The sequence below is a fragment of the Chelon labrosus genome (assembly GCF_963514085.1).
Source record: "Chelon labrosus genome assembly, chromosome: 6".
NCBI lineage: Eukaryota > Metazoa > Chordata > Actinopteri > Mugiliformes > Mugilidae > Chelon > Chelon labrosus.
The window spans coordinates 11,915,770-11,942,210 of NC_140342.1; the positions used below are offsets into that span (position 1 = coordinate 11,915,770).

Genomic DNA, 26,441 nt, shown 5'->3' on the forward strand with positions numbered 1-26,441 from the left:
AAAAGCCTCCACCGTGGGTGGGGCGCTTGCTCAATCTCTGCTATAAGTGGAAGAGCGCAAGGGAATCCCACGAGCACTGTAGCAGACAGAAAAGGGATGACATCATATTATTTCTTGGCTCTCACTACTGTCTCCATCGTGTCCTAAATCTGACCCTGTTGCATATATATTCGCTTGAGCACCTTTACATCCTCTATGGAACGATTATAACAAGTGAAAGATTCAGTCAAGAGCTATGATGTACTTTAACACTGGTTAAACTCTTCTCTAATTAATCTTTGCAACCTGTAGTTACAACCTAAACATGAGCAGCAGAAATATTGATTGATACTGATCATCAGCTCGCACATAGTCTTTGAGAGGGACAGGATGAGAGCATGCTAGGAAGCAGGCTAAATATATAGGCATATAGCTTCAACATCAATTAGCTGCACCTAATATAATCTGCTATTGCTGACAATTATTTTACCTGCAACAACAACAACAACATATGACAGTTATAAGTAAGACACCTTCTATTATTAACTGCACTGGTCTTTGCTTATTAATATAGCAAAAGGCCAATGCAGGTCTCATATGATACACATTATCATCAGACCGTATCAAATCCAGGTATTTTGATGATCAGGATCTAGATCCAAAATGGAGTGGGTATCTGAGCCCAGCCCCATATGAACTGAGCTGATCTGGTTCATTTGGTGATGAACTCTGACTTTCTTTGTTTCTCCAGCACAACAGCGGAGAGCTTGACCAATCACAATGAGGCGGAGCTACAGAGACGGTGTCAAGAGAGGCAGCAGGAAATTGACCACATGCAGCAGGTGCTTGAGACAAAGATTCAGCTCCTGCAGGAGGTTTGTGTGCTCACATTATCAGGTGATGATGGTGATACGCACGTGCCCACGCTTTGCAAATCATACCAGCTTGTGTGTGTGTGTATTTTTGCAGGAGGCCCAGCTAGCACGCAGCGAGGCTGAGAGGATGGCCTCGCTAGCTGGATCACACTCCCACGCTTCTCTCCTCTCCTTAGACACCGCCATGGAGGAGATCCCAGAGGACGAGAGGCCTCCCACCATCCTGTCCCCGTCCAACACCAACAAAGACAGGTGCAAAACACTAAAAGCTATCGTCAGTCATCATGGACGTCAAACTAATTAAATAGTTCCTTCATAGTTACTGACCGTGCCTCTGTCTGTGTTCAGGTTAATAGAAGAACTGATTAAAGAGCTTCGTTCCAAAGAGACCTTCATCACAGAGCTCTGTAGCGAGAAGACGACCCTCACACTCAGGGTGGGAGAGCTCGAGGGACAAGTTGAGGAGCTGTCCTCATCTCTGCTACAGAAGGACAAGGATGTTGAGGTATATATGGTTTTCATTCCTGCTTTAAATTACACCTTACATATAAAATCATCCTGAGTGTCTACTTTGTAGTCGAGTTTTAGCCAATGGTTTCTCTACTTTTCTTTTCACTAACCTGAGAAAATGTAGGAACCCTACATTAAACATATTTGTATCTATTAATACAAACCCTGAGCAGTTTGCCTTCTAATTTTACTACATTCCTATGGACCACCACGACTCCTCTGGTCAGACCTCTGCTCCAGAAAGAAGTTCCTGAAGCAGCATATGTGGGATTCCTCAGCCTTATTTTAACAGCTATTCATGTAGATCACAAGAGCTGTCTGCATGCACCAAATGCTTCTTCAACAAACACACGCAAGGGCAAAGAAAATACTGACACCGACACTAAAAAGCATCAGGTCATCTGTTGAAATCAATCATCTGTCATTTCTGTGCAGGCTTTTCCTGCATAATTATTAGTCTTTCAGTGCAGAAGCTGGTTCATACATCAGGTTCATCACTTGTCTCTTCTGTTACACAGTTCTATCAGGAGGAACTGGGTCAAGAGAGGCTACGCATCGAACAGGAGATGCAGGTATGTGTGACCAAGATTTGACAATTTCATGTTAGTATTTACAGCCACATTGGGTCATTAGCCTTCACTTGTTATTTTATAGTTGTCCACTAAGTGTCAGAGCAGCATCACAGTTGTCATAGTTGGAGTGCAGAGGACTTTGTCAGACAGACTCTGCCTCCTTATGGAGAAGTAAGACATAACATGTTCACACAAGAGCCCCCAACCACAGTTTTTGAATTATAGTAGTATGTAAGATGATAGATCTAAAATGTGATGTATATTTATTCACAGGAAGTTTACGAGCTCCTAGTACAAAATCAACTAAATGTCAGATTCTTATTTTTATTTTGCACAAATTTTATCGATTCCAGTGAAACAGAAAGTTTTCTTGTATTTGTTCACTATAACCCTGGATGTTTCATGAATCATACGTGTCGTGGTTCATTCCAAACCGCAGTTTGCAAACATGAATAAGTACATTTGTAATCTAAAGTTGGCAAACGTAAAGAAGAAGAATAGTGTGCTTTTTAAACCTGCAGTGGATGGTGCACCAAGTAAAGCTTTTAGTGAAAGTACATCTCACAAATGGTTTATTACATCTCATAATGTGCCAGAATCTTATTACATTTACAGGCCATAGCTGCAGAGACATCCCCAAGGACACATTTCTCTCCTGATACATAATGAAACTACAAATGGATAGGGGCCATTACCTTGACAGCAGTTCACTCTAACACAGACAGAATCTTTACCTTGTTAGCGTGAATTAATATTCGACAAAACAATTGTGCCATTAGCAAAAATGCTTATGCTGCAAACACATTTGTTGTTACTCCTGCATTTCTCACAAGCAGTGTTTTGTTGTCAGGGGGCAGGCTTTTTAACTTGTAAATCAGTTTTGAATGAGCAATGCAAATGTACTCGACAAGCAGGCTCGCTGCTCAGATTTCACACTGGATGCATGTATGCATCAAGGTGTGTGTTAGTGTGGACTGGAAGAATAAACAAAGCAGCGTGTATGGGATCGATGCTTGAGCAAATCCTTACGTTGCCACAGGAACAGTGAAATAGTGTGTTTAGATATGATTAGGCCACCACAGGATGTTCACTCACTTTTCACCATGGCATTGTTGGTTCTGGTGTGTTGTGCCCTTGGTTGCATTTGCATCTCCACGGAGAGATCAAACGAGATCTGGAAGGAGCTGGGGTCTTGTGTGCGTGTGTGCTCATGTGAGTGTTCATTTCAACAAAGTGCCCTCTTTCAAATGTGCGTGCGTGCGTGCAGGCATCTCGGTGGCTAGCAGCTCAGAGCCTCTGGTTTCAGCCAGGTTGTCGATAGGTCAGGTTGACCTTTGAGTGCTCAGCGACCCCAACACTGATATCAGGTTGTCTTGTTTCAGACAGACACCCGCCATAAGAGCTCTTAATTAGTTCCCCAGACACCACAGACATTTAGTCAATATGTCTGCCGAGAGGAGGAGGCCGGAAATGGATACAATATAAAAGAAATATCTTCTCACACATTTATTTTCACCAATAACTTGTAAAGTAAGCGGTTCCATTTCTGAGCATGCATTTTCTTAATAGATTTAAATACATCTCATGTGTGGCTGCCTGCAACATAAATGATTTATAGAAAATTGTGCAAGCTCATAAATTAACCTGAGGAAGACATAAGGTCCCACAGCTCAGACTTCCGCATTTACGAGGGTGTAGAGGATCACACTCTGTTCTGGCGCAATGGAACCGAGTGTGAAAGCACCAAAATGTTTCCCAGGGGATTTTGCTCTAAATATCTGCTTGGAACTCGCAGCGTGACAGCGTGACCATCTGCTTGTTCACCCCCGGGAAAAACAAAAACGACGGCCTGTGCAGAGATGAAATTGCACAGTCAAAAGCAGGATAAAGGTCTACTTGTTTGGCCATCACAGTGGAATCCTTGTTTGAATATTTCACCACGGCAGCGGGAAATAATAATCAACTTGAGGCAATAGCACGTTCATTTTGTATTCTGAAGAGGGCGCTAAAAAGACTAAAATTTGATTATTGTGCTACGGTAATGCTTAATGAATTCAGCAAGTTAGCAAGTCAAGTAAACATACCCACTGTTTTTGGTATTGGTAATGATAACAAATGATATGTTGCTTCACATGCAGCCTCAGACAATATTTACCTTATTGCACAGCTGCCATCTTTAACATATGGTTCAATATGAGTTCAGTGCTTATTTATCAGTCTGTGTGTAGTAGAGGACACATCCTTTTATTTTTACTTGGCAGAACCTCTTTACATGCTGAATACAGAGTACAGCTCACTTCAGGCACATGGATAGAGGCAAAATACAATATGGAAATGGTTCATCTTGTTTGTCTTGTCTGTTCTGCTGTTTAAACGTGCTGTGTCATGAAAATTATCACAAGGAACCAGCCTGGAAAAAACCTGAAATGCTGTGTGTGTTTCTGACATAGGATCAGGGTCCTCCATTTGATTTGTTTTCTAATTTGTTATATGTTATATATCTCATCTCATGACACATATTTTTGTATAAAACAGTTTTGTATACATTCAGAAGCATAGTTTGAGTAAATGCTAAGTCTTATACCTCAAGTCTTATATCTCTAAGTATCTGTCTCTCTGTGACACTGGTCTTGTGACTAAAGACTAAAATTAGATTTAAAAACAAACAAATAGAGTGTCCCTTGCTGTGGCAGGCATTTAATTTTAAAGAACGTCATGCTTCCGAGCATTTCACCTGTTCAGTCAGGCGACCACGGCTTAGTAAACCTAGCAGTGGGAAGTCACAAACTCCCAGGGGGAAAACACTTTGTCAGTGTACTAATAAAGACAAAAATAGAGGTGATATTTTTTAAGGCCACGTTTAAGTCTGTGTTCAACATGGTAAATGTGTCGTTTTGAATCGGCAACACGGTGAATATTCAGCTCTGAGCATCCCTATGTGACTGCTCTGGACTCCTCCACCCCCGTTTTCCCTTGAATGGTGCGCTCCGCCGCTGCAGGTCTGGCTCAGGCAGCCACATCGTTATCTGCCCGGAGGATCTCCGACTACGCGGAGGGCTGATCCCGGTGTGTGTCTGTGTAGCTGTTGGTAACAGCTCGGAAATGAACGGACGGTCTCCTCTCCGGACACAGACACCGGCGGAGGAGTCCGAGGATTGTCCCGGGACGTCTGTTACCGCTTTGCGCCCGTGCAAATGCCGGTGGATTATTACAGCTCCCCGGTCATGATGAACCTGGCGGCGCGCGGTGCGGCTCGTGTGTCCGTGACAGCCGAATGATGGTGCAGAGGCGCGTGCGGCGCTGCTGGGAAATGCGAAACACGGGTTTAATGACAGAGAGAGATGTTATGGAGAGAAACACCGCATCTGATTGAAGAGACATAACATGACCGGTGTGCGCCATTATCCCGATGCACCTGCGCCTACAATAAATCAACGGTGGTCCTGAGCTGATGGATATCTTTTAATGAAGACATTATCTGCTGATCTGTGGGGGTTTCTGTCCCGCCAAAAGCCACATGCGCAACCATTTTCTCCAAGTCTTGTCTACCTCTTCACATTATTGTCTTTTACTTCTTTTACTGTGATCAGCTTTTTCTCTGCTGAACATTATGCCATTTTGATGTTTAGAAAGGATCAAACTCATTATATTAGGTCTCACTCTTTGATAATCACATAGGCCTGTGGAATGCTAGATCACAAGATGAAGGAGGCGTGTCGGATCTGTGGACGGGATCTTTGTGGTAACCAGCGACGATGGATCTTCCACCCTACTGCCAAACTCAACCTTCAGGTGCTGCTGTCTCATGCTCTGGGTCAAGAGCTGACCCGGGATGGCAGAGGAGAGTTTGCCTGCTCCAAATGCACCTTCATGCTGGATCGCATGTACCGCTTCGACACAGTCATTGCCCGTGTGGAGGCCCTGTCCATTGAAAGGTTGCAGCGACTGCTGCAGGAGAAACACAGACTGAGGCAGTGTATCGGTGGGCTTTACAGGAAGACAAATTCAGAGGAAGGTGCTGTAACAATAACTGGAACAGATGAAGCACCAGGAGATGGGATGGTGGATATTTCAGGTCTCACCCATGCAAAGTACTGCGCTCTACTCCAGGAGGATCTGGTCTATTCTTTGTATGAGTCCTGGGCAGATGACGGCCTGGATGTAAACCATCAACACCACCCTCAGTGTCATGTTGGTCCAGGGTCAGAGGTTACTGTGGGAGGCTCATATCGCTGTGTACCCAGCACTCCAAGGAGGTGTCGGGGATGTTCCTACTGGCGGGTGGCGGACTCTGACTATGAAGCTGTCTGTAAGGTGCCCAGGAAGTTGCCACGGAGTATTTCCTGTGGGCCATCAACCAGATATTCAGCCAGTGTTGTTGGAGGGAGTGTGATTGGAGGAGGTAGGGAAGGCGAGAGAAAACACATGGAAGATTCAGAAGGACCTCTGTCCTCTCTAACTCTGGTCCCTGAATCTCAGGACCCCTCGAGGACATCAGACAGCGATCGCACTCTGGCAGGACGAGCTAGCTCCAGCCCCTCTGTAGCATCCCTTGATATTGCTGAAGAATTTACTCAACATGGAGCCACAACACATGGAGCACTGAGTTCCCCCAGGGAAGCTCTTGAAGACCAGCTATCTGACTCCCTCTCTGAGGAGCACATGGGAGCTCCACATGGCCAATCCTCTCACGGATCCAGCTTCTCTCTGGCCATGTGTTTGCTGCAAAGCTATGCCGTCTACCGGCCAGTCCGACGCACCAAGGGGAGCAAGCTGCCAGTCTTGTGCCGACAGAGCTCCAGTAATGGAGGCGCAAGGCTGGGCTTCCCATATAAAGCCCTGAGAATGTCTTATGGAACCCCAGACAACCGTGTGGCAACACCTGAGCTGGAGACCCCTCTAATCACACTGGATGTCGGGTCAGATCAGGATTTCTACTTGGCCGGCATGGAGGATTTATTGGAAGATTTGTACAAAGAATATCCTCCCCCACGTCCCCACCAGGTATAAAACCTTAACAAGAATGGGGGTGGTGCTGAATAAAAGTATTTCACTACTGGAGGATGACACTCTGACTCTGTGGAGCAGTGAACATGCTCTGCAGCTGCCTGAGCGAACCAGCCTAACAGGCTTTGATGTTTGACAGTGCAGCCTGCCCACAAAACGATTATTCTCTGCACTTTTTTTTTTTTTTTAGCTTAGCTATTCACATAATCCATCCGCAAGTCATTTAAATTCTACCCACAGCATCTAGTTTATACCTGGGTGTATGTGAGCTATGGTGGTTTTTGTATTGAAATACCATACATTACAAGAGCAGTCAGGTACTCGTGAGCAGTGAAACACAGCATGCCCTAATTGCCTAATGTGTGTGCGTGAGTGTGCGCGCATTAAGAGCTCACAGGTCAATAAAGCAAACAGCAAAGAGTGGAAACCAGATGTCCTTTTTTAGCGAGTGTAAATATCCTAACGTTTTAGACCAGCATGTAATATGTTATTTCTTATCTAATCCAGTGAGATTAGATTAAGATTTAAGGAAGCTGCAGATTTACAGCGATCTTTACAGCTGCTAAATACGTTGAAGCAGCCTTCAGACAGATGAGTATTTCCAGTGTTGCAGGATTTTCTGCTCCAGTATGCAAGGACAAGTGTGTATTTGTGCAACACTAAACATTCAGTTTCTTGAAATTGATAATCCTCTTCTCTACTTATTGTAATACAGGCGTGTTTGTCTTGAGTTAGATTTGTGTGATGATCTTTGCGCAGGGTCGGCTGACTAAAGTAGGTTAGATGTGGGGAGACATTAAGACAGAGTGACTCCTCTACTGGCCTATTTTCGCTCGGAGCCCTTGAGGCAAAGTGAGCCACGCAATGTCAGACCACCCTGTCATCTCGGCACTGGTTGGCTACTACTGTAACGCCATTTAATGATATCTTAACCTAAAAAAAAAAAAATGAAGATAAGAGGAGTACCGCACACGCTTGCTCATGTCAGCTCATGCATGCAGATGCTCACAAATCACTTCAGTAGCTCTTTCCTCAGCACAGCTTTTTACACAGTACACATGAATGGTCAGAGTTTATGTACTTTGTACACACACGCTGTTACGCAATCCACTATGATTCTTATGCAGCCTGCAGCGTCTGTATTTTTTATAAACTTGAATAATTCAGATGCTGGATTTGGTCAAAAGACTAAGAAGATAAATATATATGTGGAGTTCTTTGTTTTTGTAAGTCAAAACTCACACATCATTTTATTTTATTTTTTTATTTTTTCTCAGAACCTTGTTGAAGAGCAGCAGAGTCAGCTCAACCAGTATGAGTGCGCGGCCGGTCAGTGTGTCAGCGAGCTGCAGAAGGCCCAGCTCCAGGTCCAATCCCTGCAGGCCAAGATCCACGAGAGCGAGGCCAACAATATGGTATATCAAATACAAACTTATCATTACACTTCGATATGCCTGAGGCCTGAGGACAGTCTTAACCTGCCTGTCTCCATCTGTAGAAGCTGCAGGAGAAGCTGGATGAGATGGAGTGTGAGCTGCGTTCGCTTCGCCAGGCTGCTCAGAGTCAGGAAAGAACCATTCAGGGCCTCACCGAGTCCATCAGCACTAAAGACAGCGAGGTGTGTGTTTTGGCTGAACACAGAGTAGAAGATGAGCGAAGGTGATATCTGAACCTGTTGAGAATGTGCTGATATCTGTAATTTATTCTGCTCCAAGGCACATGAGCTGTACCAGCTGATTGAAGGGCAAAACACCACACTGTGTAAGCTGCAAGAAATGGCCCATCACAACAAGCTTGCTCAGTCCAAGGTGAGAGCTGATGTTTATCTATTGATGTAATAGTGAGAATAGAGATAGTGAGAAATCTTGTGTTCAGCGTCAAGACGTACTGTTTATCTTATCAATCTTAGTGTGTGATTATTCCTCCTTCAGGCTCCAGTTGGGGTGAGCGAGTCTTTGACGCTTGCCCAGCTACAAGGCGAGCTGGTGGGGGTGCAGAGCTCCCTGTTCTCCCTCGGTCTGGAGCTGGAGGCCAGCCAGAGGAGCCTGAGACAGAGCCAGAGACAGGGAGACGACCTGTTGAGGTTCAAGGACAGACTCGACTCCGATCTACAAGAGGCGCTGCAGCACAGGGAGGTTACTGAAAAACACAACCAGGTCAGTTTGGTGGAGAATGTTGGAGCAACCCCAAGAATTTGAAAGAAGTCTTGAAGTGCGGACGGGGCAGCTCGTCTAACTTCTTTCCTCGGCTGCAGGACCTGCGCTGTACCCTTCAGAAAAGTCGCTCCGAGCTTCAGGCCAAAGAAGCAGCTCTGAAGGAGAGCGAGGCGGAGAAAGAGATCGTGGTGCAGGATAAAGACAGGAGCATCGCACAGCTAAAATGCTCTCTGCAGGACAAGGAGCAGCAGTTACAGGTAACACAAACACAATCCTCCACGCTTTTGCATACATATAAATGCGCGTACACAGATATATGTACATGCACACATTTCTGATCCTGTCTCAAAATCTTCATACTTTTAGGAGTACTCAGAAATGTTGGAGTCAACGGGAAGCTCCAAACCAAGAGATGCCCTTCTGGAGAAGTTAAGGGAGCGTATTAAAGATAGAGACAGAGCTCTGGAGGTAAATCACTGAATAACAGAATCCGTTTATACCATAGAGTATAGTGTGAGTCATGGGACAGTACAATCTGCCTCAATGTATAGCCTTTGCAGCAGAAAAGAACTAAGCAGGCATCTTGCAGCAGTCGACAGTACTGCAGCATACAGTACAATTGAATCACCAATATACAGCAAGTTGTAAAAAGCATGGGAGTTGTTGGGGACAAACATAAAGTCCTTATTTTGCACACCTTCCCAATTTTAGCTACAGCTACAGCAGCTACAGTCTGCAGTAAGGAACGTGATAAACTTAAATCAGAGGGTGTCTGCAGTAACAGAAGTGTGATTTCCTCCCCCTCTGCTGCCTGCAGCGCTCCATCGATGACAAGTTCCACTGTCTTGAGGAACGTGAAGGTCAGGTGAGGAGGCTGCAGCTGGCCCTTCGCGAGAAGGAACGAGACCTGGAGAGACTCCGCTGCATCCTGTCCAACAACGAGGAGACCATCACGGTACAAACCCTATTTTTTTTAAACGTAAAGTGATCATCCATCACGCTGTTGTGAGTTCAAATTTTCAATACGTAAGACATAATACTTTTGGTTACACCTGTGTTCCTGACCTTCAGAGTCTGGATGCCTTGGTGCGCGGTAAAGAGCTGGAGCTGGAGCAGGCAGCTGAGGCCTACAGGAACCTCCAGTGGCTGAAGCAGCAGAGTGAGGAGAAGGAAAGAAGCACTCTGAGAGAGAAAGACGCCATCATTAACCAGCTACAGGCAGCTCTGCAGGCACGCAGCCAGGAGAGCCAGGTGAAGCGCGTGCGGACACATTGCTTTTGGCTGTTTGCCAGGTTATTTCCAAACCATGAAAGACTTGCACATGTGGACAAACCTGTGCTACTTGTTTTACTTTGACGTATACAACAAGTTTGCTGACACCGCTCTTTCTGTGTGTGCGTGCAGGATCTGACAGCCGCCCTGGTTGCCAGAGTGGAGGCCGGTCCCACTGAGGTGGTGGAGGAGATGAAGGCTCGGCTGACTCTGAAGGAGAAGCTCTTCCAGGAGCTGCTGTCAGACCGCAGCCGCCAGTCAAATGAACACCAAGCACAGATCCAGGATCTGCTCAACACTCTCAGCTCCAAAGACCAGTATCTGCAGGTAGGCCTTGTTGATTGTAAGGCAATTAATTTCTAATTCACTTGATAAATGATAGATTTGTGCGCAACAAAAGAAGATTAAAGAAGATTTAAAAACGTCTTCACTCTTTCTCTTGTAGGATTATTCCTACAGGCTTTCCTTAGTGATTAGCGAGAGGACGGGCCAGCTGCAGGAGCTTCGCAGACAGCTGTCACTAAGAGAGCAGGAACTCTGTGAGCTGAGACGGGACAAGGAGAGAGAGATGGGAGGAGAGACAGAGCATCTGCGGAGTCTCCTCAAAGAGAAGGAAGCCTTTATCAAGGTATCTGGCCAAGAACTTACCTTGTTTCGTCCCTTGCTGTGTCTTCTTTACACCAGATCTTCTTATTATATATTTTATCTCTGTATCAGGAGCTGATGCAGGCCCAGGAAGAGGCCATGCAGCCACTTTCAAAGGAGGGTGAGGCAGAGATGAAGGCTCTGCAGGAGGAGATGCAGCTGGTGCTGAAGAAGGAGATGGAGGCTCAGGTATTTGTGTGGACGTTGCGATTATGCGCAAAAGCCTTGCCTTGTTTTTTGTTTTGTTTTTTTAATCTCACAAGTCCGTTCTGTTGTGTCGTCTCCCCGCAGAAGGAGATCTCTGCTCTGCGTTTATCTTTGGCTCGACAGCAGTCGGAAGGAGTCGTCACAAAAGATAACACTGATCACCAAGTAGGGTTTTGCTTCTACTGAGTCGATTAGACATTTTATTTATGTGCACTGCTTAAATTGTTCTTCTCCCAACTCCGCCCGCCACTTTGATCTAGTGCGTGCTGGAGCAGCTTGTGTCAGAGTACAACAAGCTGAACAATGCCCTGAGGGCAGAGAAGAGATTATACCAAAATCTCACGCACATTCACAAAAGCGACAGGTAAGGAAGCTGCACCCAGGTCGTGTCAAAATCTAGACTCTTATGAAAACAGTAAGTTTTTATGTCTTTCTCTTCTCATACTTTTAACCTTTCAGCAGCTCAGAGAAGATCCAGGCCCTCCACACTGAGCTAGATTCGGTACAGGCACTTCGCGGGCAGCTAGAGGAGGTCCTGGCCAGGACCCGTAACATGGCCTTGACGCTGGAGCGGGCAGCTAAAATGCAGCCTGACTTTGGAGGTGGGAATGAGCAGGGTCCAGCCTCCAAGGCTGCAGGCAGCACTGTCACTAACTCCCCTTGATGCTCTGTGTGACCGCAGCACGTCTGAGCGACACAGGCACTCTTAATGTGAGATGGAGCTGTCTGCAACTACTGACGGTCAGGTTTATGAAAGTGTTACTAAGAGTATAAAGTAAAACCTGACCCTCAGTCTGCAGGCAGCTTCGTCCAGATGACACAAGCACTACTCACAGCAGCAGAGCCCTGTTCAGATTAACCTTAACGGTATGAAGTGGAAATGTGCAACCCAGAGTTTTATTTATTAATATATAAGTTGTGAGTGTGGCGTGAAGATGTTTTTTTTTTTTGTTTGTTTTTAACATATATATTGTTTTTGAAAACTGCCTGCGTATTGCTTTGTAGTTCAATTGTTCTGTATTGCCATTTGTGTGTACTGTCTTTCACCGGTGTCACTCTTTTAGCCTTACCGTCACAGTGAAGTTACGTCTTGTGGAGAAGTTCGAGCTCATGCCTTACGGTGAAACGTCTCACCATCCATCATTCGTTTCACTTCATCTGTTTGTCAACGGGACGTGCGCACTTACCAAAGGCCCAAGATACAAATACAAAAAAGACGGCCTAGCACTCGCCTTCAGTTCAGTGTTAACCTCGAGCTTCAACGGCTTACGGCTTACTCCTTCTCCGCTACGTCTTAGTCTTAACAGATATGCATGAAACAGACGGTCAGCCACGTTAGATATAAGCTGGTAGGTTCGTTCTGGCTTCTTATGCATACATTTTAGGATATCTACTTGCATGGAGGTGGTGGATGTCGAGAGATTTGAAAATTTACACAGTGCTTTCTATAAATACCTGCAGATGTGAATGCCAGAAATAATACTTGCCCATCAAACATTTATATTAGGTAGAGTAGGTTTTCTAGAGACTTGTGCCCCAAGCTTTCATCCAGCCTCAGAGATGGAATCGTTGTCAACGCTTCTTTTTTTGTATTTTAAATGCATCAAGAAATAAACATGTGCTGGCTTTTTGTCAAAAGCACTTCTGGTATGAAGTCCTCTTTATTGTGTTTAATTGGGAATTTGTTTTTAAGAATATCCCAAACCTGAAATCCCCCTCTTGATATACCTTCCTCCTTTCCCCAGAGATTAACCCTTGGTGTGTTTTTATTCATCTCAGCCCTTAATCAGAGTAGAATGTGTTCTTCCTGCTCTCCTCACTTTGTCTTGTTTGTCCCAATGTGCGATTTTACAACCATAAGAACACATGCTATAAATGTGTTGTAATATTCCTTTCTTTTCTGTAGATAATCCAGTTTTAAACATTCGGATCAGACAATAATAATGTGAATTTAAATCAGTTTAAATGATTCTGTCCTCATGTCCTTGCTCCCTCATGCATGATGTTGTGGCATGGTTTTCGTGTTTGCATGGCTGTTCTGCTGTAACACCCAGTTAAATACTCATAATTGAACAAATAAGAAAAGCTCACGTGTTCTTACAGACAATACCTTGTATATAAAGGCACCCACAAAATCAGTTGTAAATAACACCAAGACTGTTTCTCTACGTCCCAAGAAGTAAGTGGTGACATTATGCAGTGCCACAGTGAGTAAACAGGGCCTCACATTCAACCAGTTCAGCTTACAGAGCACATTGTTCAATTGATAATAGCCCTGCGGTTACGCTCTGCGAATCCTCTGCCCTCTCACAAAGACATTTAGTCTGTTTCATACTTGTTTAAGGGTGGAGACATTTTAGTAATTATATGCCTTTGAACTATTTCTGACTATGAAGTAAATCATAATAAGTCCCAGCAGTTCCGGTGAGCAACTGATACACACCCAAGCACCTATCATTCACGTATGCCACTCCTGTGCGTGTGTGTGTCTCTTGTGTACAACTCTGGTATGCAAAACTGTTTCCCTTTGAAATTCCCATACCTCACTTTCCACTAAACTTCCCGTGTTCATGTGCTCACTCCTTGTGTGAGTGTGTGCTGTCCTTTACTGCCGCAGAGCAAAGAATACAACATAAACACAGTCACCATCAATTCCTTGAATGTGTGTGTCGTGGCTGTCGCTGCATATTTAGTCAGTTTTGTAACTGTTTAAACTCATAGACTCTAACACACACACATACACACACACTCATACCAGGTTGCAGTGGCTAGAGTGTGCTTTTGGCTGGCTGGCAGCGTATGACATAACATTTCCCTTTAGTCCCATGACTTCCAAAGTGGTGATTCAGTGTTGAGACAGACAGAGCCGTGGAAAGAATGGGATGTCGGAGAGGGAGAGACTTTAAAATTGCAAGAATAAGAAGAATAGCAGCGAGTTAAGTTATGAAGAAAAGAAGTAAAGAAAGTGGATATTGTCCTTAAATGGATATTGTGCTTCCAGAGCTCAGCACGGAGGAAGAGGAGGAGGAGGAGGAGGAAGAGGGAGATGACGAAGATGGCAGCAGCGACGAGTTCACGGACAGCATAGAGGAGGATGACAATAATGTGACTGCCAGGAGTTTGACCTCCAATCAGGTAAAATACTTTCACTAACATTTCATTGTTACTGTACATGTAGGCAGTTAGAGGCTATTAATAAATCTTTTCTTCTGACTTCTTCTTCTGTGAAGGCTCGTGTACCTGATTTTGTGACCGGAGGTCAGGTGAGGGGCATCCAGCCCCAGAGTGTCGATGTAAAGCAGCTGGAGGAGGCAAAGACGACACTTGAAGCTGAACTTAAAGAAATAAGGTCGCAGCTGGAGAGGGATGGATACACCTCGGTGGCTCAGATGAGGTGCATATTTGTCGACATCGCCTTCTGAGCTGTTTGAGGGATAATAGCAGCATTGTTTATTTGCCTATTCTGTGTGTGTGTGTCTGATGCTGCAGGACCGCCATGCAGAGGCTGCAGCAGGAGAACCGGGCTTTGAAAGAAAGCCATGGGCGAGCTGGAGTTGTGGGGCTGAGGACAAACACAGAGACGAGTCATAGGAGTCTGAACCAAGAGGAAGAAGAGGAGGAAGAAGAGGATGAAGAGGAGGAGGAGGAGGAGGAGGAGGAGGAGGAGGAAGAGGAAGAAGAAGAAGAAGAAGAAGAGGAAGAAACATCTCCGGTGGCGGTGGGGAAGCGAGGTCCTCCGTGTGTTAGTCTGAGAGACGAGTCGGGGAAGAGGCACTGCATGAGGCCATGCTCTCTGGACCTGGGCCCCCTGATGTCCCACCATCGCTTACAGCATCCTGAGATGGTAAAACATTTATTTAATACTTTTAGAGCTGCTATTTTCATGACTTACTATAGTAACAGGACCTAATAAAGACAGGTAAAGATGGAATGGCAATGAACTATTAATATTTAGTAATCATTTTTTATTGTCTGTAATCCAGGTTATTACTATAAAGAGTAATTTAGGTTTTTAAGATTATATATTTTACATACAAAACATTTGCCAGCTACAGTTATTATTTGTACTAGCTGTTGATCTGGGCTCTTGATTTTAATATTATACTGTAAATATGTTTAATCTTATATCCGTGGAGCAAAGCTTTATTAGAACAGCTTCGCCTGCAGGCCCTGCCCTCCTTTTCTCCCTCGCTTCTCATTGCTGTGGTGTTCATTTACACTCTCCATGTACGGCTGTTCGGTGGTTTTAGTCCCATGTTGGTTTATTATATAAATAATGGAGGCTGCTCCTGACTTTCCATGCTGAAATATCAGCAAGTGTCGTGCACTGTGCGACGATAAGCGCTTAAATTAGAACATGAGCTCTGGTTGCTTGATATAATTCGTGTATGTACAAAAGTGTCGCTTAAAATCTTTTCTGCTGAAGGAGGTGGGGCCTGCCGATGACGGCAAGGAGGTGGGAGTGCTCTGGCCGGGCGCGGAGGAGGCGGCTCGTCTGCGCTCCGATCTGGCTCTGCGACACCAGGAGAACAGAGAGCTGCAGGAGAGGCTGATGGTGTCTGAGGCCACGGTCCACGCTCAGGCTGAACAACTGAAGGACTACAGAGATCTGCTCAGTGAGTCACCCTCAAGAACTCGCACGTCATTACACATGAAAAAGTGATCAATCAGAATCAAAGTAGACTGAGGTCATTTCTGTCTATGCAGCAGAGACATCTGTCCAGCAGGCCAGTAAGCAGGTGCAGGTGGATCTGCAGGATTTGGGTTATGAGACTTGCGGCCGCAGTGAGAACGAGGCTGAGAGAGAAGACACCAGCAGCCCAGGTGATAAACACATGAGTGATGAAATGTCTCTCTGAGCGTTTATGTCTCTTCTTTAAAAAACACACGCGTCAATGTGTCTCCTCATCTCTCCCTATTCCAGAGTTTGACGACTTGGAGATGTGCACATCGCTGTCCCATCATCAGGACTGCGAGGGCGCGGGTGGTGGGTGGTACGCCGGAAACGGCAGCGGTAACAGAGGTGGTTATGAAGTGGAGGAGGAGTCAGCCTCTCTCCAGCATCTGGTCCAGGATCTCCGCTCACAGCTCACCCGCTGCCACAAAGTGATCCGGGGGCTGCAGCTGCGTGTCCGCTCCTTGTCTGCCACCAGCGACTACGCCTCAAGCCTGGAGCGCACGCCCCGCAAGGTACTGTCCAGCTTCTCTGCTCTAATCTGCTGTCTTTTAATCCTATTTTAAGCTCAGAACAATGCCAATTTTAGAGTTTTTTTTTTTATGTGTAATCTTTAATTATTTAGGTAAATTGGGCATTTGAGACATCACCAGCCCCCAGCGGTGTGGAAGACGATGAAGGCTGGATGTCTGACACCCAGGGGATTCGCTCAGGGTCTAAGCCCAGCAGGGAGCTGCAGGAGCTGATGGAACGAGTTGCGTCACTGGAGGCTCAATTAAAGAGCACCAGGCTGGAGGGCAAAGGGCAAGCAGAGGAGGGAAAATGTGCCACCTGGCCAGGGTGAGACAACAGACTTAAGAAGAAAGAAAGGGAAGGGGGGATGGGAGGACATAATTCCCACATTTAGCTTATCTAGAATCAGTCAACAGATGCACATGAGACTGGTTAGTCTTATGACTCAAAGCCTTTGGTTCTCAGCAAATATCCCCTGTTAATGCTCCCTCTGGCTGTTCTTTCTCCCTGCACAGGAAGTACAACTCTTTGATCCAGGCACAAGCTCGTGAGCTGTCCCACCTCAGGCAGAGGATGAGAGAGGGCCAAGGAATCTGCCACATCCTGACCCAACACCTCGGAGATACCACCAAGGTGCTGCAAACGTTTCTACATTAATTCAGTTCTTAATTCAATATTCTTTGAACTCCCTATACGCTGAAACAATAAGTGAAAGTAGAAGGTCTCACACTCTCTCTTTCAGGCGTTTGAGGAGCTCCTGCGGGCCAATGACATCGATTACTACATGGGTCAGAGCTTTAGAGAGCAGCTGGCTCAGAACTCTGCCCTGGCACAAAGAGTGGTCACCAAGATTAGCGGACGTAAGGGACATTAGCATTATCATGAGCACAGTGAAAACAACTTCACTTGTTTACCGTGCCATGTTACTGTTTTGTCATTTGAGGTGAGGTTCCTTTCCCTCTCTTTTATTTACATAGGTGAACGTGCAGAGAGCCATGATGACAAGACAGGCCATGAGTTGCTTGCCTTACGGTGAGTCAGCTCGATCGTATTCATGTACAGTACTCATTGTGAAACAATACTTTTACCTTGTCACGCGCAATGTAGGACACACAGTGATCTGTGTTTACAACTAGACTTTCTGTTAGATGTGAATGTGGAGAGCCCATTTCATAACATTTCAGTTTCAATAGAGAAGTAAGAAAACAGACCCACAACTAAATCATAATCTTTCTCATGATTTACCCTCAGGGCATATACTTAAAGTGGGTACCACTTTAAGTATAGTGCCACCTAGTGGTATGGTTGCAGATTGCAACCAACTGAACACAACTGTGGAAACATGGTGGTGCAACTTGGTGGGTTCTGTGGAAGAGGACGTGCTCCTTATGTAGATATGAAGTGCTGATTCGAAACTAATAAAAACATAACAGTGATTACATAATAAAAAACATTTTATTATGATTTGTATATTCAATTTATGCTAATACATCCCCTAATACACCCCCTAAATCGTACACACTAATTTTGTTGTATGTACATACTGTAAAGTGTTTCAGACAGTATTATGAAGTGTACAGTAATATTATCAGAATATCTTCATCAAATGCTGCAGAGTTTTTTTTACAGCGGCGTGATCTGCTCACCTCGCTCGTTGTTATTGGCTTATTTCGAGGAGCGCAGTCGCCTCTGCGTTAGTGATCAGTGACCCTCTGTCATGTGGCACGCTGCTGCATGTGAGGAGCCGTCCACATGCCTGCTTATGGTGGAGATGAGACAGAAGGTTGCTGTTAATCCACACGCAGGCCACCACATGGACCGTTTAAGTCGAACAGACTTTACGCAGGTGTCCCACCAGGAGGGCTTAAGACGCTTACTGTCAGTGGGTCTTTCCCTGGTGGTGCCTCATTCAGCGGTACCCTGCTGAACGACCGACAGTTTCCCTTGGATTTATACAAAGTTACTTACTTATGTGTGGATTTCTGTTATTCTGTATTGCTATTACTTTATTTAAAAATATTTTTTTTTGAATGTCTAGCATCGTTTAATCAGAAAACATTGGTAAAGTGAAGGAAGATCTGAAGACACCAGAGCATTTATCGCTGTTGGATTTCCTCCCACTAGACAACGCTCACCCAGCTGGACTGAAACTCCGATGGCTCCTCTTTGGAAATCTATGTTTTCTAAGAGCAGCTCTATATACAGGGACTCTCTGTGGTCTTTTTCTGCTGGTCGAGGCCAAGCAAGAGACACAGCCTTATTTAAGTTGCTGGTGGAGAGAGATAGGGAGCACATGATTCAGCAGCTGAAACAGTAAGGCCAGCGTACATGCATATATTTATACGGGCATATTAACCCCTTAATGTCTAGTTTGTCTGTCCTGTTTTCTCCTTGTTGTAAAATAATCTTAGCCCACTCTCAGTTCTCAAGTATTTACATTTTTTGTGTTCTGGCCAGTGGTTATATTCTACATGCCTGTATATCACTGTTAGTACATTTCCTCCAGATGTCAATCTTGCAGATTTGTTACCTCCACAAAAATTTGGACTCTATGGGTGCTTGAAGCGTGCTGCTGCAACTGGTTGCAGACTGCTCCATGTGCAGCCCAAGTGTCCAATTGTTGATTTATCTTAATTGGTCATCTTGACGATAGGATGCCAGAAAATTGTGAAATATGTCGTAGTTTCCCCCAGCCTAAGACGAAATCATCAGTTGACTTATTTTTTCTGACCAATAGTCCAATAGCAGGATTTAGGTATAAAATGAGCTCCATTGTGAGATACTGGGACCTGTTATGCTTCTTTTTTTCATTAATCAACTCAAAATGTAACTGTTGAGTCTCGTCTCTGTGTGCACATGCAGGCTGAGTAAGGAGTTGCAGCAGAAAGATAAAATCATAGAGTCCCTCCACACCAAACTGCAGCAGCGTCCCGACACCCCGTCCAGCTGCCACGCCCTCTCTGAGACCACCGACCACTCTGACAGGACCTCCTTGGTGTCTGACGAGTACCAAACCAACGAGGACTTGGAGCTTTGCTCTGATCTAGACACCAGAGAATATCAAGAGGAGCATCACCTGCGTCAGCCGGGACACCGATCAGAACAAGATGGTATTTTTGAAGCTTAATCTTTCTTCTTTGAATTGCGTCTTTCTATCCTTTTACCTTCCATTCCCCTCCTCTAGTCCGTCCATCTATTCCTCCTCCTCATGGCCTCCTCAAGTCTTCCAGCAGCTGTCCCAACATGCTTTATTCGTCCACTGTGCGGTCCTCCAGAGGTATGGGACTCACAGATGGCTTGCAAAAGACTTGCAAAATACCCCAAAAAATTTCTTTTCCTCCTCTTCCTTCTTCTTTTATACATGTCACTTTCTGTCATCCCCCTCCAGCCTTTTTCAGTGAGCCTGTCTCCTCCTCCCTCTCTGTCCCCTCTGGCCCTGACGTCTGGGGTTATGAAGTCACTTCTGACCCCCGGCCCAGGGCCCTGTCTGTGATCGCTGTTCGCCCAGAGCTGGACACGCTGTACAAACAGATGAATGAACAGAACTGGGGTGAGGGGCGAGGGAGCGTGTGCCATGTGTGGAAATGCCTGGAATTAGTTTGAAACACGATCATTTTACTCACAAATTCAAACCTTGTCATGATTCTTACACCTCTTTGTGTATGTGTGCTACAGGATTCGCGGTTCCCCACGACAAGGCTCTGTTCACTCTCTCACCTGGTGCCCACAACCAGCATGACCTCTCAAGCTACAGCCAGCTATCCCATCATGCCTTTCAACAATACCAGCTGGGTGGAATCCCAGAAGGCCACCCGATGAATTCTGACTCAGGTCTATTGACAGGGGGGCCCCTGTGGGATGCAGTACAGCCAGTTGGAAGCTATTCTGGATCACCTGGACACCAACCAGGAAGCAGCCAAGCAGGTGTGTGGCACTGCTTTAGTGATATCAATTATTAACCATTACAGGCTAATGACATTTACTCACTATTTCCCACACATTTTGAGGATGTTTATTTTAAGCTACATCCGAGAAATCAACTTGAACAAGCAGTCAATTGATTATTATAATATTATTGTTTGTCCACAGGGGTAAATTTGATAGAGGAGCACCTGCGGGAGGTGAGGTGTCTCCGTCAGCGTCTGGAGGAGTCCATTAGGACCAATGAGAGGCTACGGCAACAACTCGAAGAGAAACTGGCCTCTACTGGGCGTGATGGAGGTAATGTAGCTTCACACACCAAACAGCGTCACTTCTTTCTCTCTAAGAAATTATGTAAAGAAGTTTGGGTTTTTTGTCCAGGGGCCCCAACAAACATCTATATTCAGGGACTGGACACAGTCACTCAACTGTCCAATGAGATCAGAGTCCTGAAGGAAGAGAACTTGGGTCTACAGTCACGCCTGCAGGCCAGCACAGGTACTTCATTACAAAGCTAAAAGAGATTTAGTTGCTTATAGAGGCAATTTTGTTACATAAACCCATTTCGTCTCCCCTCAGACACATGTGAAGAGGTGGTGCAGTTGCGGGAGGCCGTGTTTACAGCACGAGCCCGCCTGAAGCAATCAGAGCTGGAGGCCGAGCAGTGGAAGGACGAGCTAAGACGGCTGCAGGCTCACAGTCAGGAGCAGGGACAGCAGATTCACGCACTGAGGCAGGAGCGACAGGCCGGTCAGGAGAAAACCAACAGGTGCATATACTGTATGCCGATGGAACAAATTAGTCAGTGACATGCAGATGGAGATTGTGTCTATATATGAGTTTGCATATTTGTTCTCTGATTGCAATTTATGATAACGTATCTGTACATTGTCAGGCTCCAGCACGAGGTGTCCCTGCTGCAGCAGCAGCTGTGTGAGAGCAGGGAACTCATCCACTCCCTGCAGAGCGAACTGCACGTTTACGATCGAGTGTGTTCCACCACCAAGACCAACAAAGGTCAGTCTGTTCATTTTAAACTAGCTGTATGCAGCTTCTTTAAATGAAAAGCCATTATGTGGAAGTTCTCTGTGGAAATCTTTGCTTTGGCGCCATCTGGTGGTAGATAAATTAATAGATAAAAAGTAAACACTCAAAGTTATCCACAATGTTTTCTAACTTTGAAAGAGCCTGTGATGAAAAGAACCTTAACTCCTGAAAGCTATGCACTGCTTTGTTAGAGTGAATCCCTCCAAACTCCACAGAGCACCCAAACAGAACTACTGTGTCCAAGACTCTGTAGTGATTGTGTATTTTGTCTTCAGGGTACCTGTGTGAGGTCCCAGGTCTACCAGTGGAGCTGGGGGAGCTGCTCGGGGAGGTGAGGAGCCTGCGGGCCCAGCTGCAGAACAGCGTCCAGGAAAACAGCGCCCTCAAGCAACTGGAGCTCCACAAGCAGCTGGAGCAGAAGCTGGGAGTCGGGTCTCCTCGGACCCCCTCTCTCTCTGCCCTCACTGCCAGCCCTCAGAGAGAAAACTTCTACAGGCGGCAGCTGCTTCATGGTGAGACAGAAGCTTCAACATGTTGCAACGCAAAATGTTTGTGAGCCTCGGTGTGCTGTGCTGTGGTTTGCTGCGTGCCCAAGCCTGGTTTGTGTATGTGTGTGCCCCACAGACCCAGCTCCGTCTCCACCAGTCAGGGACATCGGTCTGTTTAACTGTGGATCTCCTGGTCCTCCCTACTCAGACCTGGATGACAGCCATAGCACTGCCAATGGTGCGACTTAACTGCAACTGATTAACTGCAGCTTCATTTGACTTAAATATTTTTATTGTAAAGAATTGCTTTTTAACAATAATAAGCTCTTGTTTTTTTTTTTTTTAATGTGTCAGTCATTTAGATGTAATCCCAATAATCACTAAAATCTATTTTGCATTAATATATACAACAATGTCATTTAAAGTCGCCCCAAAATACATTCCAGCTCTGTTGCCCCCAGCAGACCCTCTTGACCCGCACTCTGAACTGGAGGGGGAGGCGCCTGATGGATCCTTTGCCAACCGTAATGGACGCCACGCCATCGGCCACGTGGACGACTTCAGTGCTCTGCAGCAGCAAGTCCTAGAGGGGCGGAGCCTTGTCCAGCGCATGGAGACGACCCTGCAGGCCTACATCGGCCCATCCCTGCTAGAGGGCAACCAGAAACATAGCAGCGAGCTGGTCTGTTTTCCAAAATTCTAATGGCCAGACAAACAATCAGAGTAATGATAATACAGCACAAGCATCTGACTGATCTCTGCTTGCAGGTTCTGGACTATGGATGTGTGAAGAGTCTTCTGTCCAACACCAAGACTCTGAGGCAGATCTTGGAGGAGGCGATGTCTCTGCTGAAGATGTTCTGGAGGGCAGCTCTTCCCAACACCGATCCCTCCATTCAAATCCTCAAGAAGGTTCGAAGAACACATTGTGACATTTTATGACCTCAGTAAAACACTTTGTGTCAAGCTGAATATCAACACGTGTGGTTGCAGGAGCAGTGTATGCAGGAGGAGATCTTGTCCCTGAAACTGCGTGTGTCTGAGCAGGAAGAGGTTCTCAAGGGGACGATACAAAGACTGAGGAGCACCAGCCGCACCAAGGAGAGCATGGAGCACTTCATAGTCAGCCAGTGTAAGTGTTCACGCGTGACTGAGAGAGCGACAGGAAAACAAATGTAGGAAGGTTGAGTGTGGAAAAAAAGGCCTGGTAAGGCATGAGGAAAGGAAGTGAGAATTATCAACAAACAACGCTGCACATCCATTCTTGGAAGTGCAGAGAAATCCCAGGTTAAGTTTTAGACAGAAACAATAAACCGGACACTTATCACCCCTCAGCTCTAATACACAGGTCTCTGAAGATTTTAAAGACACATACGAGTGCCTCTTGTATGTCACGCTCAAAAATAAAACTATAAGGTGTTTCCTATGTATATATAATGTATGTTGTTTTTGTTTTTTTGCAGTATCAAGGACTCGTGATGTGCTGAAAAAAGCCAGGACAAATTTAGAGGTGAGCTAAACTCACTGCTTCATCTGCAGTCTCATCACAAATTGTTAGGTTGTCTATCTTGTGTTTGTCAGGATGTTACTGTATGTTGTGATGTCCCTGGTGTCTTTAATGTCTTTTGTAAACTCATTGTGGCTTTCTTGTCTCACCTGTTCCTTCGTCTCGAACTGGTCTCTTCTTTCCTCCCCTCTCTTCTCCTTACCTTTAATTTCCTTTCCTCTCTTTCAAACCCCCCCAGAAGAATGAGCTGAGGCTTTCCTCTCTAAGCTCCTCCTCTTCCCCTCCCTACACTGGTAATCGTCTGACATCGTGTGGTCTTGCATATAGGTAGACGTTGTCCCAGGCATATGACTGCGAAGTTGATCCCTCCTGAACTGGATCTAATAGTAAATGCGGTGAAGAGTCTGTGACCTGGGGCAGCTTCTACCTCCGTGTGGACTTTTGCTGTCTCTGAACCGTGTTGACATCACTGCTTTACCATCCCGTCTAACAGTGACATCCATCGTGCCTTTTATTTTTAAAACATTTGGATTTTCTTAGTGTGCATTAGAGGAAAAATAAAACATGAGAGATAATGGGTCCATAATGAGACCATAAAACAAGCCAACCTCACACACAGCTCCACTGAATGACTTCATATCACATTTGATCTTTATCACTGTAGATAACGTGTGGTTGCAAGGTTGATATGTATTTAATCACCTTGTTTTCAACATTGCCATATACGTGAGGTGTGTATTCCTCTAACATGGTAAACATGTTGTTTACTTCAACGTGTCTCCTGTTTTAAGGCCAAGGCCTCAGATCTCCCACACTGAGCGCCAAAATAGCCGCACATGGCGTAGTTTCCACTCTGTGTGTACGCTGTCAGAGTATCACAGTAGGGTGTACGCGCAAACGGTGGCCTTCAGCCTCGGGAATGAGTGGTGGCATAAACACCTGGATTCATTCACGCCACGAGGCACACGACACGGCAGGACAGGGCAACAACACTGTAACGGAGTGTGTGTGTGTGTGTGTGTGTGTGTGACAGTGGATTTCAGTTGCAGCACTGCTTGTTCTCTAACCATTCATTCTCAGCTTTTCATGCAAGATTTGGGGATTTTTATTACAACTAACACTTCGCTCAACAAACCGCTCCTTGCGGTGTGTTTTTAAAGGAGTGGTGTGACATTTTGAGAGATACGCTTTCAGAGTTGGCTGAAAAGAACCATACTATCCGTACTATTTTTATCTTTAATATGAAATTAATGAGCCAAGGGGAGATTAGCCTAGCTTAGCATAAAGGGGAAAACGCTAGTCACAGGAAGAAATTGCATGTCTTTTTTATTTTTGTACAGATTAAACAAGATAGATACAAAATGTTTGTTACCTTTAAACAGAAGCAGGTTAAGTGTTTCCTGTCTTGTGCTTTGCATTGGCACATAGGCATATAGGGATGGATCCTTTCATCCAACTCTTGATAAGAAAAGGACCATGGTCGCCAAAATATTAAACTACTCCTTTAAATCTCACCTCCCCTGACGGTTCGGTTTGATGAGCTTGTGTAAGGACTTTTTGAATGCGACCTTAAATCTCGTCTCTTCCCCTCAAATCCAGCTGAGGACCCAGGAGGTGCTTCCAGAGCACGGCCTGCTGATCGCGGTTTCCTGAAGACAGGAGTGGCCGGCGTTGCTGCCCATCAGCGTCCGGCGGCGAGGAAGCGCAGCAGCGAATGCCTGCTTTAGACTTTTACTGAACCAGCCTCAACTCTACCACCTCTGACCTCTTTGCTGAAACAGCCAAGTCCCGCCAACCCCCGCCCTCTTTCCCCTCCCCCCATACACCAGCTTCCCCCTCCCCCATCGACCCAGCCATAAGAGTACTTCCATCCTTCCCTCCTCCAGGCAATATGTGCACCGTATAATCTGCACCTTGAGCCTTACCCTTTCCTCCATCACGTGTGTTATTGTCTTTGAGTGATACAGTCAGCAGTTTGCCTTGTCGTGTGTGTGACAGAAGAAGGAGTTTGAAATGTGCCTCTGGTGGTTTCAGTGACGTGTGTCCTACTGTTGGAACTGGTTGAAGATGCCCTCAGATGCTGACCTTACACTAGGCACATTTTTCCATCAGTATTTAAGAAATGTTAAGTTATCAGTGTGCTTTTATACATTTAGACAAAGAATTTACACCAAACACTTAAACACGTTTTAAAAAATCAACTTTAAACTTCACTTGTGACTTAAGATCCAGTCTTTGTATAATTGCACGACCCGCATCTAAGAGCATCTTCTCCTGAGAGCCAGGCAGCCTGTGGACGGTAAAGTTTGTAAAGTTGTTTAAAATGGCTTGCGGGAGGATTTCTGCGCACACGGACACGCGTTTATATCTGAATGCGTGTGATCGAGCACGGCTCACTCAAAGACAAGACAGCCTCAACCCCTGACTGCCACCAAAATGCAAATTTACTTTTCGTGGCACTTTTATTAACATTGACGTCTTTTTTTTTTTGTTTTGCAAATGCAATGCAAAATAATTTTAAAAAATTACACCTATAATGTATTACTACACACAGTGGAGGAATGTATAGTAGGTAGGTGATCACTGCTATGTAGCTGTGTATATTTGTGGAGGATGCTTTAGAATGATATGCCGGCCTTTAGCCAATGGGTTATTAATAGCAGAACTAAAGCCAGAGAAAGGTTCCATTTAAGCCACAAGCCTACTATTTACGGTCCCAATGGGGATCTGTTTGCAAATTCAAATGTACTAAATAAGTCAAAGATAGAAGAGCAGAGCCTATCAGTCAGATTGATTGTGGTTTTAAGAGCTGGATATGTAAAGAGGTTCAAGTACTCAAATGGAACCAGGCTAAACACGCGTATTCACTCCTCTGTAGGAGTTCTCATACGAGCATGTGCAATAATGATGTTTTTTGAATGAATATGCTGCACCGGGTTATTATTTCTACGCCTGACACTGGATTATTATTCACACTCATAGTAATGTTAGAACACGACCAGATTGTACCCTTTTCTCCTCGAGTGTTGATGCATGACCGAGATTGTGAATTATAAAATCTAATCTA

General features: G+C 45.3%; 1 protein-coding gene across 1 annotated transcript; it reads left to right on the forward strand.

Moving 5' to 3' along the window:
• Nucleotides 1-4,907: 4,907 nt before the first annotated feature.
• Nucleotides 4,908-25,101, forward strand: LOC311489099 (myomegalin-like; the record flags this gene model as incomplete). Its single annotated transcript, XM_084546017.1, has 41 exons — nt 4,908-6,940; nt 8,221-8,358; nt 8,442-8,561; nt 8,659-8,751; nt 8,875-9,099; nt 9,198-9,356; nt 9,466-9,567; nt 9,917-10,054; nt 10,171-10,350; nt 10,504-10,698; nt 10,817-10,999; nt 11,089-11,205; nt 11,308-11,388; nt 11,484-11,587; nt 11,683-11,825; nt 14,225-14,358; nt 14,454-14,617; nt 14,713-15,067; nt 15,650-15,839; nt 15,931-16,047; nt 16,148-16,413; nt 16,524-16,738; nt 16,927-17,044; nt 17,154-17,271; nt 17,389-17,443; nt 19,274-19,521; nt 19,596-19,688; nt 19,800-19,961; nt 20,087-20,335; nt 20,501-20,632; nt 20,714-20,830; nt 20,912-21,101; nt 21,228-21,349; nt 21,655-21,891; nt 22,004-22,105; nt 22,329-22,549; nt 22,636-22,779; nt 22,861-22,999; nt 23,331-23,377; nt 23,613-23,667; nt 24,974-25,101. Exons 1-41 carry the CDS (start codon nt 5,624-5,626, stop codon nt 25,099-25,101), a joined length of 7,413 nt encoding a protein of 2,470 aa, XP_084402143.1. The 5' UTR covers nt 4,908-5,623.
• Between the last annotated feature and the right edge of the window lie 1,340 nt (nt 25,102-26,441).